This window comes from Pelobates fuscus, chromosome 10, assembly GCF_036172605.1.
Source record: "Pelobates fuscus isolate aPelFus1 chromosome 10, aPelFus1.pri, whole genome shotgun sequence".
NCBI lineage: Eukaryota > Metazoa > Chordata > Amphibia > Anura > Pelobatidae > Pelobates > Pelobates fuscus.
Window position 1 is genome coordinate 77,257,507 of NC_086326.1, and position 16,300 is coordinate 77,273,806.

General features: G+C 37.4%; 1 protein-coding gene across 5 annotated transcripts in view; it reads right to left on the minus strand.

Annotated features, from left to right (window-relative positions):
• Positions 1-1,765: 1,765 nt before the first annotated feature.
• The window catches only part of USP54 (ubiquitin specific peptidase 54), a 205,615-nt gene continuing 191,080 nt past the window's right edge, over positions 1,766-16,300 (minus strand). For 3 of the 5 annotated variants that reach the window (XM_063435302.1, XM_063435304.1, XM_063435301.1), the window contains 7 exons: positions 14,292-14,411; positions 12,185-12,374; positions 10,319-11,721; positions 9,597-9,712; positions 7,904-8,032; positions 6,586-6,772; positions 1,766-3,601 (listed from right to left, as the gene is read on the minus strand). In XM_063435302.1, coding sequence (XP_063291372.1) covers positions 2,952-3,601; positions 6,586-6,772; positions 7,904-8,032; positions 9,597-9,712; positions 10,319-11,721; positions 12,185-12,374; positions 14,292-14,411 — 2,795 coding nt within the window. In that variant the 3' untranslated portion in view covers positions 1,766-2,951. Of the gene's footprint in view, positions 3,602-6,585; positions 6,773-7,903; positions 8,033-9,596; positions 9,713-10,318; positions 11,722-12,184; positions 12,375-14,291; positions 14,412-16,300 lie in introns of those variants that run through there. The other 2 variants (XM_063435303.1, XM_063435305.1) reach the window with 2 other exon arrangements.

Consider the following 16,300-nt stretch of genomic DNA (forward strand, 5'->3'; position numbering starts at 1 on the left):
TATTATATACAATATATTTTACATACAGGCATACCCCGCTTTACATACACTCACTTTAAGTACACTTGTGAGTACAGACATTCCTGCCAGTGTACGTAAAGGTGCCTCGCAAGTACAGACATTCCCGCGCCACTTCTGTCTGCGAGTGAACAGGAAATGGAAGGTTCTATTCTCGCCCGGAGCAGCTCAGTTCAGTGTCTTTGGGGCAAGAACTTGTCACATCTTCTGACATATCACAGGTTATTCATCTCAAATCTATATTGTCTACTCCTAGCTGAACATATATATTTTTTTCTGCCCCATCATTGTCCATATTCTGCAATTGACTGCCATCCAGTGAAAGGGTTCACCCTGCCATTTTCTATAACTATGACTTAGCAGCTTAGCTGCATTAGCCACAGTTCTGAGGATTCAAAGTTAAACCATAAATGCTTAAAGTAATGAAGACGTGTTTCTAAACAAAGTGTGTGATTAAGTTGCTAACAAATACAAATTGGCACTGTATTGACAGAAATGGCCCAGTGGACGGGTTTATTTTACTTTTCCTCACAGTTTAAGTTTGTCAGATGAGTAAAACATTAAAGATAAAGGGTACACTGAAATGAGGTTATTTTTTTACTGTTTGTTTTAACTGAATAAAAACCCACTGGAAATCACTTAATAAGTCACTGGAAATAAAATCACTGGAAATCTGTAGTTGCAGTATCAGTTATGCCTGTAAATTACTATTGCAATGCAGTACATGCATTGGCAAGTGAAAAAAGGTATTGATTCACTTTAAGTACATTTTCGTTTTACATACCTGCTCTGGTCCCACTGTGTACTTAAAAGTGGGGTATGCCTGTATATAAAATATTCTTATTTAGAATATTCCAGCACCCAGAGACATCTCCCAGCAAAGGGTTATACCTATAACTAGTCATTAACGTCACTGTCCTTAAAAGGTTTAATAATGTAATACTTGGCAGCCTATGTATGACACTTTGAGCCCCATCTCCTTTATAGGCTGACTATAGTGCAGTATGCTGTATTAAGACAGAAAATGATTTATATGGATCCTTTTGGTTTGTCTGTTTTTGTTCATACCTGTACTTTGTCTTTGATCTTCTGATCTTCCCATCACTCAATCTCTTATTGGTGTATCAGGATAGCAAACTGTAAAAGCATGCAGGACTGCGACAGTCTGTATTTTCCACCAAGATTTTACAAATTGGGCGCACAATTTATTTTTAATTTAGTAGATGATCAAATAAGTCTACATTAATTCAGTAGACCAGAGCTTAGCAAGACAAATAAAGACTGAATATTTACAGTTTTTTGCTTGGGCTGCCAGGCATGTTGGATTGTCCTCATTCACATGTTTATTCATTACAGTGAGAATTCAAAATGCATTTCACATTTCAAGCCATTGTAGCTAAGCTGAAAGCTATTTGGCCATACATTAGAGATGTCCTTTGAATTCACTCTGTCAGGGTTATTCAGTAAAGTGAGAATATAAAGTTAATTTCTGATTTAAGGCCTCAGTAGCTGAACTTAAAACATAGTGGACTTAGAGAATGCTTCCAGTTCACTTATTTAGACCTTATAGTAGTAATTTACTTTGAATTCTCAATTTAGGGAGTGAACCAGACTGTATCGAGTAGATGGACTAAACGAGGTGAGTAAGTCATTTACAATTGGTCAAATAACAAATAAATAAATGAAAAAATAGCACCACTACAGTTTAATAGAACTATTTTATATATTTATTTGAAAAATACTTACAAAAGCAAATGTTTTGACACTAAAATATTTAATTTTTACTCTAGCTGTTAACATCAGTGGAGTTATGCATGCAGTGATAACAGTCTTCTGTTATAAGCATTGCTACAATTGAGGGAAGGAAAAGGGGGGTGGGGAGGGCTTTCTTAAAACAACCTTGGCATTGCCCTCACATACCTCCCACCTCCTTTACAGTAGTCAAGATTTGTGCTTAACTATCGCTCGCATAATGCTCTGTGTGTGTGTGTGTGTATATATATATATATATATGTTATATACACATACATACATATATATTAATTTAGTTTATAACAAACAGTTCAAGTCCTTTGACTGACAGGCTCTACGCTGGTTTATTGATTACCACTAGAAGACCGTCACAGAAGTTCTTGGTCTGCTACAGTTAACTCTTTCCAGCCAGGAAGCGGCAAGCCCTTCTGACAGCATTAAGCATGAAAGAAAAGTTTAAAGGGAGGACTAGGAAGGAATACTATAAGTCCTGCAGGGCTGCAGCACATGGGTTAGAGAAACTCATAAGATCCTTTTGGTCATATAGTCACCAATAGGGAACCCACATAGAATTGCAAACATTTAAATATTGAATCTAACACCACTGCAACATATTACTATTGCTAACTGGAGCAGGGCCTGAAAGAGAAAAGGCATTGGTTTTCGGAAAAATCTAAATAGATATAGAAATCCATTCCTCCATTACCAGGAAACTTGAAAAACACCATAATCACTTTTAAGCTTTCTGTTAAAGCAATTATTGCTGGGCGAGCACCATACTGACAATATACAAAATCAATTGCTCTTGCTATTTTGTTATGTGGAACAAAGATCTGTCCACAATGCAAACCTGAAGTGCTTATGAGATTTCAAAACAGGAATTCCTGAAATATTATCTACTGGTCCGAGAGAGTTCACAGAAAAACCTTTAAAGACCATTGACCACTCTGACGAAACAGGATTTCAATTTGTCTACAAAATCTAATACAAGGTGGCTCTCCACAGGCGCAAGGTGTTAAGACAAGACTGGCAACTCACTTTATTTAAATTTTATTATACAGGATCTTCCTTTTGTATTACAAACTGCAAGTCTGGCAGTAACTAGTTATGATTTTTTCGCCCACTATAGGCTGGCTGAGCAAGACAGAAAAAAAACAAACAAATAAAAACAAACCAAAAACTTATCGACCATTTCTGTGCAAGTTAATGCCACCTCTCCAGTTAACTGTCCCATACATATCAGAACTAGGTGAGTAGGTCCTATGGGATGAATATACTGGAAGAGGTCTCTTACCACCTAGCTGAGGGGAATAACTGTTTTGTCTCCAATCATCGTCTGGGGGCATATCAACTCTCTTTGGACTCTGAATTCTAGGCTGAGGTGCCAATGAACTTCTCCAGGAATCTCCTCTACCCACAGAAGAACTACGCGGCATTCTTAAGGTACCATACTCGACAGGAGACAATGGCATGCGATTGACCAAGTAAGATTCGTAGCCTCTGTAGCCAGATGTTTGTTGAAATGGGCCACTTAATCTTTTGCCAGGAGAGCTTATGAAACCAGAATTCATCATGCGATGGTCAGGCCCAGATGTTGGAGCTGCTTTACCTGACCAGAGATGACCACTTGGACTGCTCTGTTCTATGGCTCTCTTGTTTTGCCAGCAGTCAATGTGGTTCAACCTTGGTGAATGATTGGAGTGTATAGGAGAACTGAACCTTGGCACTCTTGGAAGAGTTGCATAGCTCAGTGCCATTTCTGAGTATTCGCTACTTTTGATAGTTTCACCCCCGTCAGGCATAGCCAAAACGTTTTTGAAGTTTGTACCTCCTTAAAACAGAGAAGAAAAAATAAAAAAAGGAGAAAAAAAATGAATGCAACGAAAGAACATTTTTAAATAAAACAAAACACAATTTTAGTATTGTCATCAATTAACAGTAATTTCAAAGTGAACAAATAACAGAAAACAGCAGCTATCTCATAAGTATTAACTTTGACATGGCATTTAAAATAATACTTGTGACATTTGCAAGAAAAGGTGTATGATTTTAAAATACAAAATACACAGGCTTTCCTAAAGTAGTCTTGACTTTCCTTTCAAACCAGGAGGTGGTCCTCCCTTGCTCGTGTCCTGAACTTTCCACAGATAAACATATGTGGCACATTTCAGATTTGGTTCGATGTCAGTCTGTCCATATTTCCCAATCAATAGCTTTGAGAAAGTCTATAAGCCCTTCATCCTTTCTCAGCACTCCCGTAGGGGTAAAGCTGCTAAAAATTCACCTCTTTTAGAATGTGCATTATTGCCATAATTTCCAACATTTATGTCAACAAATACCTTCCACAAAGGTGGTCTCTGCATCTTGGCTTCCTAAAGTGAAGGCTCCAAAAACACTTTTACTATGCATTACAAGCTATCAAGTACTGCCTTTTTTGATGTGGATTTTGGTCACACATGTTGCTTTGTCTTCCTAAATGTATTTTCTTTTGCATAAGTTATTTTTCTCTCCCATTTGTTTATTTGGTGCTGGGGGACTAGCCATATATAAGGCTGCCATGATTAACCAGGAAAACAAAAAATGTGTTCATACTTACCTTAAACTTTCTTTTACTGGTTATTTTCCACAGTAACATATTTATTGAACACCCCTTCCCCCTTTGTTTATGAGAGTCATTCTTCAGTGACTTGTGGGATTGAATAAAGCTGTTCTGATTTCTGAGATGCAAGCAGCCACCCATTAGAGAGAAGTTCTTATACCCACTGCTGAAATGAACAACGACTCTACACAATGCCCATAGGGTTCTACAAAGATCTGTAATTATATCTTACTTGTGTTGTGTAAACTGTATAAAATATTTAAAAATATATTCAGAAAGTAAAATATCTGTTCCATTTGAGACAGATATTTGAAATACAATTGCAAAAATTGGTCCCTATACATGTAATGTATTTTGCACTTGGTGATATGTACAATAAACCACAAGGAAGTTTCAGGGTGTGTTTGAAAGGGCTTGGAGGTCACATGTAACTGAAATTAAATAGTTCTATCTGTTTACAACCATACAATGTCAATGTTCTGTCATGAAATCATGGATTTGTACATATCATGTAATGCATGTAATGTAATTTGCATTTAGCTAGTTCTTGCCCATTTGGCTTTAATCTCACATTTAATGTTTTCTCTATCTACTTTTTTTAGGCCAGCATAACTAATACTGGAAATTCTTTTATTTTGATATGAAAAGAAAGTGATATAAGTATCCTGTATAGACTTTGCAATGCTTGCAATAAATGTATCATATGTATCCAATTGCCTGGATAGGGCTGCCGAGCAGGTGGACCAACAAGAAAACTGTACATTTATAGTGTACACCAGGGGTCCGGACTATAGTTTAAAAAAAATTTGAACAAATTCCTATACATACTGAAACAGACACATAGACATATACAGACACATACTAACATACATACAGAAAGACACAAACACGCATAAGGACATACATACACACACACACATGCATACATACACACAGACAAACATACAAAGACATACATACATAAAAACACATACATACACACACTGACATGCATACATACAGATATACACATACAGACAGACATACAAACACATACTGGCATACATACACACACTGACATACATACATATACATACAGACAGATAGACACATACTGACATACATACAGACAGATACATACAAACAAACACTGACATACATGCATAGCTAATTTTTCTAACTTCTTTTGCAGGAAGGTGGCTGTGGATGATGGGAGTCAGCGTGGCTCTTCCGTCCTCGCGGCCTGTCTCTTCTTTCCCGCACGGAGGGAGCTGGGAGGACGTGACTGGCTGCCACTTCCTCCCAGCACTACTTGCGGTTGCAATTTTTTTTTAAAGGGGCCCAGTCACGCTATTGCATGGCTGCAGCTCTGACCGGGCCCCTGAAGATATAGGGCCCATCAGGTGGCCCTAAATGCCTGGGCCAGGTTCAGTTTGAGGACCCCTGGTGTACACAATATAGAGAAACAACCTTCCAAGTCATTTAAAAAAAAAAAAAAAAGTTCAATAATAAATAATTTTCTAAGTCAGGAATCAACTGCAGTGGCATTTTTCATACAATTAAAAAAAAAAAGAACAGGTGGTCAGTACAGTGGTTCATCCATTTTGACAGATCAATTCATGCTAATGAAAAAAAACATTCAGTGATTAAGTAAGGACATTTTGAAAACTTTCACATCAAATAGGTCACATGAAGCAACTATCAAAACGTGCACTGATGTACATATTTCAATGTGATCTATCATGGGCACTGCCAGTTTAAGGCATTCACGTGGTGTTTTGTCAAACCAAAACATGCAGCAGAAGTATGATTTCTTAAACTCAAACTCAAAGATTTGCCTCTAAAGGAATAAATAGTAAACCATTTCAGGAATGGAATGGGATTGTCTTAAGAAATTGTGGGGATAGTAGGGTTTAAGCCAATTTTTGCCTGTTTGCTGGAATATGTATGCTAAAATTGGTTAATAAAATAGAACTTTAATCACAGCTTTCTACAAAAGACAAAAATAAATAAATGCACACTTACTGTAGCATTTTAGACACGGAATAACAATTTGACATATAATAATAACTGTAACAAATAAAACAGCAGCCAGTAATTTAGGTCAGTTGTGACAACATGGAAATGTGGTTAGGTAGCAAATGGTTTTAAACCAAGTTGTGAGGAAAACTGATCAAAGTGGTAACAAGGCAAAAATACGTGATGTTCAAACATGCAGGAGGGTTGTGTGAGATTACCTGGTGATCTGTGTGTCTCACCCACCATGCTGGGCGCCAGTACCTCATGGGATGGGTGCTGCAGCTGGGTTGGGTAGTGCTGGGGTTCATAGGATAAGACAGAAGGATTGTGGGAATAAGGGTGGGAGGAGGAGCTGTGAGAGCGATGGCTGCTGTCCATTAGCGACTTCCTCTCATTGGATGCCTCCTTTTAACAAACAGGACAGGGAATAAAAAAAGAAATAATATACAAATGAACAAGATGGCAGACGCAGAACAATTTAGATGGCCAAAATCAAGACCCAGATTAGCTAAATACAGACAACATACAAAGCATACACATGTTTTCATTGCTGGAACAACTTGTTAAAGCACAAATGGTGTAACTTGGCAAAGTTGTTTCTAAACACCCCCAAACCATAACAATACGCAATCACATGGACATAATAGAACTCTGGGATCACTAATGTGTAGGCTATAAAAGTATGAATGTAACAATATAGGCACAAAACTTGCAGTCACGCATTTGCAAAAAGTAAACGCACCATGATTCTCTTACCCTTGGACTCTTGCTTTTAATAGAAACTGTTGTCACATTACAGGAAGTGGTTTACCCATCTATGTGCATGCAGTAATTCCTCATTCTACTAAATGTAGTTTGCTGTCATAGGCAGCATTTCAATCAAGTGAGCAGACCACATTCACCAACATGAGAAATCACGGTTAGCTTGGAGGGAATAGACATCATACACAAGCCAATTTTCTCCTACTGCAATAGTATAGGGACTAAGGAGTAGTAAAGGAGCTCTCTTTCAGTTCCTGGTTTGAACAGATACAATTGGTTTTGATGGGATTATTAATATTTTGGGATATATAATCTATTGGATAATAAACACTTTTTTATTTTAAAGCAATACATGTTTGTTTCTTGTGCAGCACTGTGTGATATGCTGGCTATTAATGCCAGTGATAATAAAAATAATAATAAAGACTCCATAAGATGCTAGTAGTAAAATGTATATGTGTAAACCTACACATGGAAATCATTTGAAAACAGACTACAGGGTTAGTTTTTTGGCAGTTTATAAAGTGCAATAGTCATAGTATTAAAATATGAATATTATGCGATGAGTAAGCCACGCAGTTAGCAGTTCCCCAACAAAAACATAAGAATAAAGTGCAGACTTTGTTTTGGAACCAAAAAGCAAGACAACAATAAATTGGAACTTGTTTATGCAAAATTAGCTACTCTAAGAGCAATGGTGGAATATATTTAGATGATCTAATCTCTATTTTCATAACGTGCACCAAAGTACTCAGCGAGTGAGGTGTTACTTACAAAACTCTGAGATGAGACTAGTGTCTCTTCTCTGCTTGTGATGACATTCCCACTAAAACTTCGTGCCAGGCGCCGGAAATTCTCTGCACTGTACAGCTCGTCGTCCTCAGGTTCCCTGCCATGAGTGACCTGCAGGTGGTGCATTACACAATTTGCAATGTCGCTGGAACACATCTATATACATGCTCACTAGCGTAGTCAACTTGGATTTGCCATTACATCTTAGGATTTCCACCAATAATTTGTGCATGAACAAATTCCAAATATATATATATATATACATATATATATATATTTACTTCATAAAAATGTTAGTGCAAGCTATAAAAGCAGATGATAGGAAATACTTTGTATTAGGAGATGATTTTAGCAATGCTTTGACAGAAGAACGTTCTTGACTTTATTTATATTGTCACTTATTATTTTCATTGCAGTTAATTTGCTGTACAGTTATACCCAAGCAAAAACTGCGGTTTATCATAAATACGGTTACAAAAAATTAGTTATGATATATGCACAGACTTATGGATGAGCAATTTAAGGCAGGCAATTTTTCTAGCACAATTACAAAAATGTTAACTTGGAAATAGTTCATCTGAGAAGCCAATGATTTAGTAAAAAGTAATAAAATATGTTTTTTGTTTATATAATGTATACATGATGTCACAGGGACTGACTGGCAGTAATGCACTGGGCCCTCGAGGCAGAGTAATCCCTCAACATTTGCATGGTTAAGAATTGAGGTGTGAGGGGCACTCAATTACAAGCAGTTCTGGAGGAAACTTTAAAACAACAAAACTAAAAACCAGCAGACATTCAATGTGAAAGAATAGTATAGGCTGTGAATAATCTCGGGACTAGCTAATTTTGGAGACTACTGTTGCATGATCCCCTGTTCTTTACACAACATGGCAATGATACTAGAATGGCAAAAGGCCAGTCCAGCCCTCCTTCTCAATGTGGTAGTCTCCTATTACTTCAAGAAACTAACCTCAATGTTTAGAACGAGATGGCTTAAGAAAGACCATTTATTGGCTGACTGTTGCTCTTGGTGCCTTAATGTAATGAAGGGTATTTTATTATTTTGAGAAGGAGGACCGTTCTCTTGCTATTCTAAAAGCCGTTTGGTTCCTAGGAACCTTCTGGGATTCCTGCATATTATGGTTTCCCTCACCACTCTTGCTTATAAGGCAGATAATGCAAGGTATCCTATTCCTCTACCTTCTGTTTTTTTTAGAAGGGTTCCTCAATATTGTAGTTTAATTTTCTTTTACATATTTGTAGGCAGCACTATTTTTATTGCTCAAAGGGTCAGCAGTGACAGTGAAGGTTACTTTGTACAGCTAGTTTTTTTTTCTCCCCAAGATTAGAGATATCAAAGACATTAACATTAGCAAAACATATCCTGGATGCCAGACTTTTTCAACATCAAAATCTAAAACTCAATCATAAACTACAGCTTATTATGAAATAAATAATGGAAAAAAATACTACAGCTTTTGCAGAATTACATTTTAAATGGCTTTTGGAAATCAGTCATACTTAAAGAGGGACTGCAATGTACACTTCTTAAACAAGGATTCTATCAGAATAATTATTGTGAGCCCATTATTTGACAACAGAAAGAAAATAGATACAAGAAGTGGATGAGGTACTGATAACATTCTAACTCGAAAACAGACAGAAATTTTACCTTAGACACAGGTGAAAGTGTAGTTTCACAGAGACTGTTTTCAATCTCTGCCGTGGGAGTCCTTGATAGACCTCTGCCATCAGGTGTTTTTATCGTCCTTGTTGTGTTATCAAAAACTAAAGGATAAGACCATAATTAAGTTATTTAAAACACAATAAAATAAATAACCAAGGGATACTGAGGCTAATGCAAATTTTATGGTATACTAGATCAATTCAATTTAAAAGCAGTGTGGGTTCAAAGGAAAAGTAATTAAAAAGTGCAGAATTTGTGTCTGAGCAGCAGGGGTTACTACAACCAAAACCAATGTTTTATGAAAACTATACAGATTAAGCTATGAAAATAAAATGAATAAATTAAATAAAACAATACAACAACATTCAAAGTTCCTGCAGCTGCATAGGTGACGGAGCCATCTAAATTTACAAGTAAGCCCCTTTATGACAAGGAATATGAGCCCCTCAATTTAGGCCTTTGCCGTGTCAGAGCCAGGAGGTTCAGTGATTTTTACAGACCACAGACTTTGCAACGATGCAAGGTTAATATGGTGTTTAGAGAAACCCTCTAAGCATTCATATCCTATGAGAAGCTATCCTACTTGTCAAAAAGTGTTTCAAGAAAACAAATGATAGAAGTAAGTTGAGCATTTGTCATATACAATCTCTTAAAGAACAATGCAGAACAAAATGTGATTTTTTTTTTTTTTTTTTTAAGGCACTTACTTGGTTTTCCATAAGATGGTTTTGTGTTATCTGGCTTCCATTGCAAATTCCTGTTGTTTGGACAAGCCTCTAGGCTTTTATTATATAAGCTTTCCAGCTCTGAAATATCTTGATCTGTATCCTGCTTCCACGCCTGGTGTAGATCTATTGAGCTCTTTGATAAGCCATGCCTCACAGAACGTGAATTAGGTGATAAACTCTGCTGATCTGTACCATCCATACAGGTATGATAATACCTGTTGACATTCTCAGCCCACTGGTCCACTGGCAGAGAGGCAGGCAAATGAATAGCGCTTCCAAATTTCACCTTTTTTTCTCCTTTGTAAAAAAGTTTTCCATGGTTAAATGAAGTATTAACATTATTCACAATCCCTTGGGGTAAATCTTCCTTATGCAATGCAATATTCTGTTTATTAAGATCTGTATTAGAACTTTTCATGCCCAAAGATTTATCATGGCATTCTGGGGAATGTCTTGCTTGTTCTGTCCAAAAGTTATTTTCTTGTATTAGTAGCGGCTGTGGATTGGACTCTGTGTGTGAAAGATTTAAAGATTCCTGTATTTGTGTAAGTGGAGGCTTTTGTACAGGACTGTCAACGCCAGTACAATTAACACCTAAACTGTTTCTCTTTGGAGAGCCCCCTTGCAGCTTCTGAAACTGCTCTGCTAGAGAGCGCACTAAACCCTTACTCTTTGGTGCCTCAATTTTGCAAGGTTCGGGGTTATTAAATTCACACGGTTTTTCAAACAAATTTTCGTGGCTGTTTTGTCTTGAGGTCAGATTGGGTGAAGGAAGGTTGAGACTGCTGGCGCCAAAATGAGAGATTGGAGTTGCAGCACTGGAACCAACCTGATCAGTGCTAATATTAATTTCAGTACTAACTGATTTGTTACAATAGTTGGGAGGGTTGCTTCTGTCAGGAGATTGAGCTTGTGTTCGACGTGCCCACGGAAATAGCAGTGATGGTAAAGAGCCAGATTTAATCCCGTTTAGTTTCATCTTGCGTAATGATAGAAGACCGTCTTTAACCTCGTGATCCTCTGCCACTTTGCTGTTGTTATCTGGACTGTTATCGGTTTTTCTATCAGTCTTTGGCATATTGTTTTGGTTGCCTTGTTTGAAATCCTCTCTTGTTACCATTTTTTCAGCGGTGCTGTACTTAGGAGTTGGGGCAGCACCTTGACAATCAGTGTCTGTTGGTGATGTATGGTAGTTTGAAAATGGTTTGCTTAGTAGGCTATGCTCAGAAGCAGACAAATTGGAAGACTCAGAGGGCGATGGAAGCAACTCATGGTTAGAAGTGAATGTGTGGAATGATGGAGTGGATGTAAAGTCTTCCTTTGAGTTTGTCTTCAGCAATACCTGTTGATTCATTGGAACTTGGTCCGTGATAGCCTGGTCACTGTAATGAGAGATGTGTGGTCCAGTTATGAGAAAGAACAAAAACAACTTAAATAAAAATTGGATTATTAAGCAACCAAGGAATTTCAGAAGTCAAAAAACAATGACAAACAACATCACGTAGATGATAACATTACAGTAAAGCACTGAACAACTCAAAACAAAATGCAAGTAACGTTTACATGGATCAAGCAAAAGTGACATTAATGCGGCTGGTAACTCAGGAACAAGTTTCTTTGGAAGTCTGCTGATCTCCCTTGCTCCCCCCCCCCCCATCTTATCTTGACAGCAGTATAAAGAAGCCAATGGCTAGAGATCTTAGCGGAATGTTCCAGGGTCTTACAAAATACGCATTGAGATCAAACCTTGCTTAATCTTCATGATCTATCTAAATGCCTCCACTTAATAAAAAAAAAATAATCAACAATGTTCATTCCTATATAAGGAAGTTACACAGCAGCTACCTTGTTGATTGGCTTATGGCTTCCCCCTGTGGAAAGGGGTAAACTGGAGGCGGCGGCTGTGGAACTGTCGAATACAGCATGCGGTCCTGAAGACTCCGTGCGTTTCGTATACACATTTGCAACTTCTTATCTGCTAGGGCTCTGCAGTGTGTGCTAGATCTGGCATCATGCATGGCATGTCTGAATTTAGCTAAAATGCAAAAGAAAACATAGCAGAAACAAATGCACAAACAGAAACCAAAATAATAATAATAAATTAAAAAAAAAAAAAAGATGCAGAAAGGAGCATAAAACATGGAAACATGCAAAACGCAGAAAAAGAAAATAATGCTTTCAGAGTTCATTAACAATGAGCATTATGTAAGCAATGCATTTAAAAAAAAAAAAAAAGTCAACTGATCCAGCAAAACTTGTGAAATAAACCAGCAGCAGGAAAAAGCTCAATTTAAGATTTGTTGCAAATTAAAGGGTTTTGCCGAAAAAGTTGTGTCAGCAGGATGTAAAAAGTTCCTTTTGGCACTTAAAAAAATTAGGAAGCAATTCCAAAAGGAATAGTTAAATAATTGTTTTAAATGTGTTAAGTTAGTATTCAGCGTACTGTCAATATGTAAAATAAGCCTTGAAGTATTATTCTACAGCCTTTGCAAACATAGCCAAGGAGTCTGGGTAATGACATGCAAAAAAGGGGCTTTATAATGCATTAAAAAAACAACAACAAAAAAACGCTCTCTTTTGTGACCCAAACATGGGTTCACTTGCTATACAGGCTGTGCAATACAATCTAAAGTAGAATGCAGGCAAATACAAATACACAGAAGCAAAATATGCTGATGTTTATTGTTATTACCCAGAATCCTAGACTGGAGAAAAATCACTACATGCTTCCAAGGCTTAAAACAGATCCCTCCCTGACTTTGCTGCAATTCTTACGTAATAAATGGATATTTGGTTCACATGATGTTTAATGCACCAATAGAAAAAGAACATACTTTTCAACAACAAGTATATTAATATACTGCAACAAGTATATTAAGCTATATAATTAAATATTGAATCAGACTTTACTGTGAAGTAAATAAGAATATTCTTTATGGGTTCTCATTGCTAGGTATTTCTTCTCTGTACAATTTGCCTTGCACATTAACATGTCCTTGTGCCCTTACTAATTTCATGTACACAGATTACAGGTAGAGTTCTAAATTACACCTGGGTTTTAATTTGGAATATGACCTATTGCTGAAGGTATTTTGTGTTTGGCTGTTGCTTATAGTCAGATGGGATGACAACAGAAAACCAAGTTTTACAAGACTATGCCTCAAAACATTATTTTAAAAAGTCAGATAAAGCTGTAGGAAAATGACTGCTGGCAGTGGTGCAAGTGGACCACAATTCAATGAAGAGGAAAATAAATTTATTGCATTCCTTGCCAAACCTAATTAATGTTTAATTTATTGCTGTTTTTTGTTTATCCCAAATATTCTAGTGTTTAAGAATAGATGGTCCCTATAGCAATTAAATACTTACAATATGCCTAAATCAAAATAGTTTTTTTCTAAAGTGTATAACCCCCCCCCCAAAAAAAATAAAAAAAAAATTCCCTTCTAGTCCTCTTTTTTTATATTTGGGAGGCATAACTAAGTGTACATTTGCAGTACAGAGTGGCCGCTTTGTGGTGAAATGCGATGTACATATGTGCAAATAGACAACAGTTAAATGCAAATTAAGGTAGTCATTCACTTTGGAAACTTTACCGATCTAAATCTCAACAAAATAAAATATTTGCAACAACTTTTTTTTAACTCTGAGGAAAGTAAAGAATTGGAAATAGTAGCTCCAGTGCTTTCTGGGAAAAATACTCAGCACAAGACACAAGAAATTACAGTATACAAATGTAAAGCGATCATAAAAACATCTCCAGAGATTAATATAACATTTATATTGAACTGTATAACAAATCACCTTTTGGGGTCATTCAATGATTTAAAAATAAAAATAAAAAAATGAATAAGAATTTTAAAGGTTAAGACTTAAAAAGACTGATTTCTACACTTAACCGCAGAGTAAAATGTTAGACATAAAGAGTAATATGATATTAGGAGTTACTTACAAATAGCTTCATTACAAAGTGCCATAGCTGTGTTGTAATCTCCTTTCTGTTCCAGCCTTAATGACTGCTCAAAGATTGAATCTGCCTCCTGTATGGAACGTTCAAAGGTGTCACTCCTTCCTGTAAAAGCCACACAAAGTAATCAGCATTTAATTGCTTCTTATGCAGGTTTCAATAAAAGTGTACAATGTGACAGCGGTTTTATCATTTCAATGGCCACAAGTGCGCTTTTAGAAGCTTCCTTGACCCCTCTGCTTTTCACTCTCTTTCAGCACATATAATTTGGTATATAAGTATTCATGGCTATGGAGTTATCACAAGAACGCAGAAATAAATTTCAATAGTTTGCTTGTTCAAGTATAAACAGGTTATTCATGAATATTAAAAGGACATTCCAGACCCCTAAAGCACTATAGCTTGCTGAAAAACTTTATGTGTGAATAATGACTCCTTTTTTTTTTATATTTGCAACAAGTGCAGATTTTCATAGATATTGGCACTTTCATAAAATAACATGACTAAACCCCCTTGGCCTTCAAATCGGTCCTGTTACTTCCTGGTCTGGTTAGCTCGGTGGAGCGAACCTCAAGAGGCAGCAATTGCTCAGTGCACCTGCCTTGTAAAGACTTCTCATTGAGCTGCATTGGGAAGCCTGTGATTGGACAACCAGAATACGTCTGGGCGGGGTTAGAAGAGAAGGGCTTGCATAAGCAGCAGCCAAGATAACTGTAGGTTTTGTAACTTGTTTTATATTTATCTCCAATGAAAATATGCATTATAAATTGCATGCACGGTTTCATTTGGGGCATATCTACTAAACAGTGAGCTTTATTTTGTATTTGAGCAGAGGAGAGTCCCTTTAATGTACAAACATTTTCACATCTGTACAGTTTTACTCTATATATTTGCCAACTCTTTTCATCCCAGATCAATTGTAGGAATAACTAGTTGTGTTAAAGGGACACTCCAGGCACCCAGACCACTTCTGCCCATTGGAGTGGTCTGGGTGCCAACTCCCACTACTCTTAACCCTGCTTTTTTTATAAACTGCAATAATTACCTTGCAGGGTTAACTCCACCTCTAGTGGCTGTCTACTAGACAGCCACTAGAGGTCACTTCCTGCTCTATAGCACAGGAAACCTGTGCTAGAGCGTCGCTGGACGTCCTCACGTTGTGTGAGGACCTCCAGCGTCGCTCAAATCCCCATAGGAAAGCATTGAAATTAGTTTTCAATGCTTTCCTATGGGGAGACCTAATGCGCATTAGGTCTCCTCGGCCGGTGGGCGGGATCAGTCTCGCCCACCGGCCGACGCAATGGAGAGGAGGAGCGTCGCGGAGGAGGAGACAGCGGCGAGGGACATCGCTGCTGCCTCAGGTAAGTGACTGAAGGGGTTTTTACCCCTTCAGTACCTGGGGATTGGTGGGTGGGAGGGAGAGGGACCCTCCAGTGCCAGGAAAACGGATTGTTTTCCTGGCACTGGAGATTCCCTTTAAAGGGTAACTGCAACCAACATAACCACTACAGCACACTGTAGCGGTTATGATGAAAGGAGTATCCTGGCTCTGTTTCCCAGCAAATCATTTTGCAACATTTTACATTGTATCTGGGTCTCCACCAGGGCCAAGGGTCCTCTATGGCCAGTGCTGTACATCCAGCTTTAGCAGAGCTGCAGACGCAAGATGCTGAGCCTCCCGCCCAGGAATGAAGTTATACCTCAGGCATAAACGAGAAACTCTCTATGTGCTGCATTTCATAATGAAAGAATGCACATACAGACTCTAAGCATCATAACCTCTTCAAATCTCCATAGACCTTGGAGTAACTCTTTAATGTATTATAACTGTATGTAGGTACTAGATGTTTTACTGCATGATGGATATGTATGCATTGCAATGAGGAGTATTTTGTATACAATAAAAAAAATATTGCATACATTTTTCTGCAAACAAAAAGCAAAATGCTGATATGGAGATATGGTGCCCAATTGATTTTGTTTTTTTCCTCTCA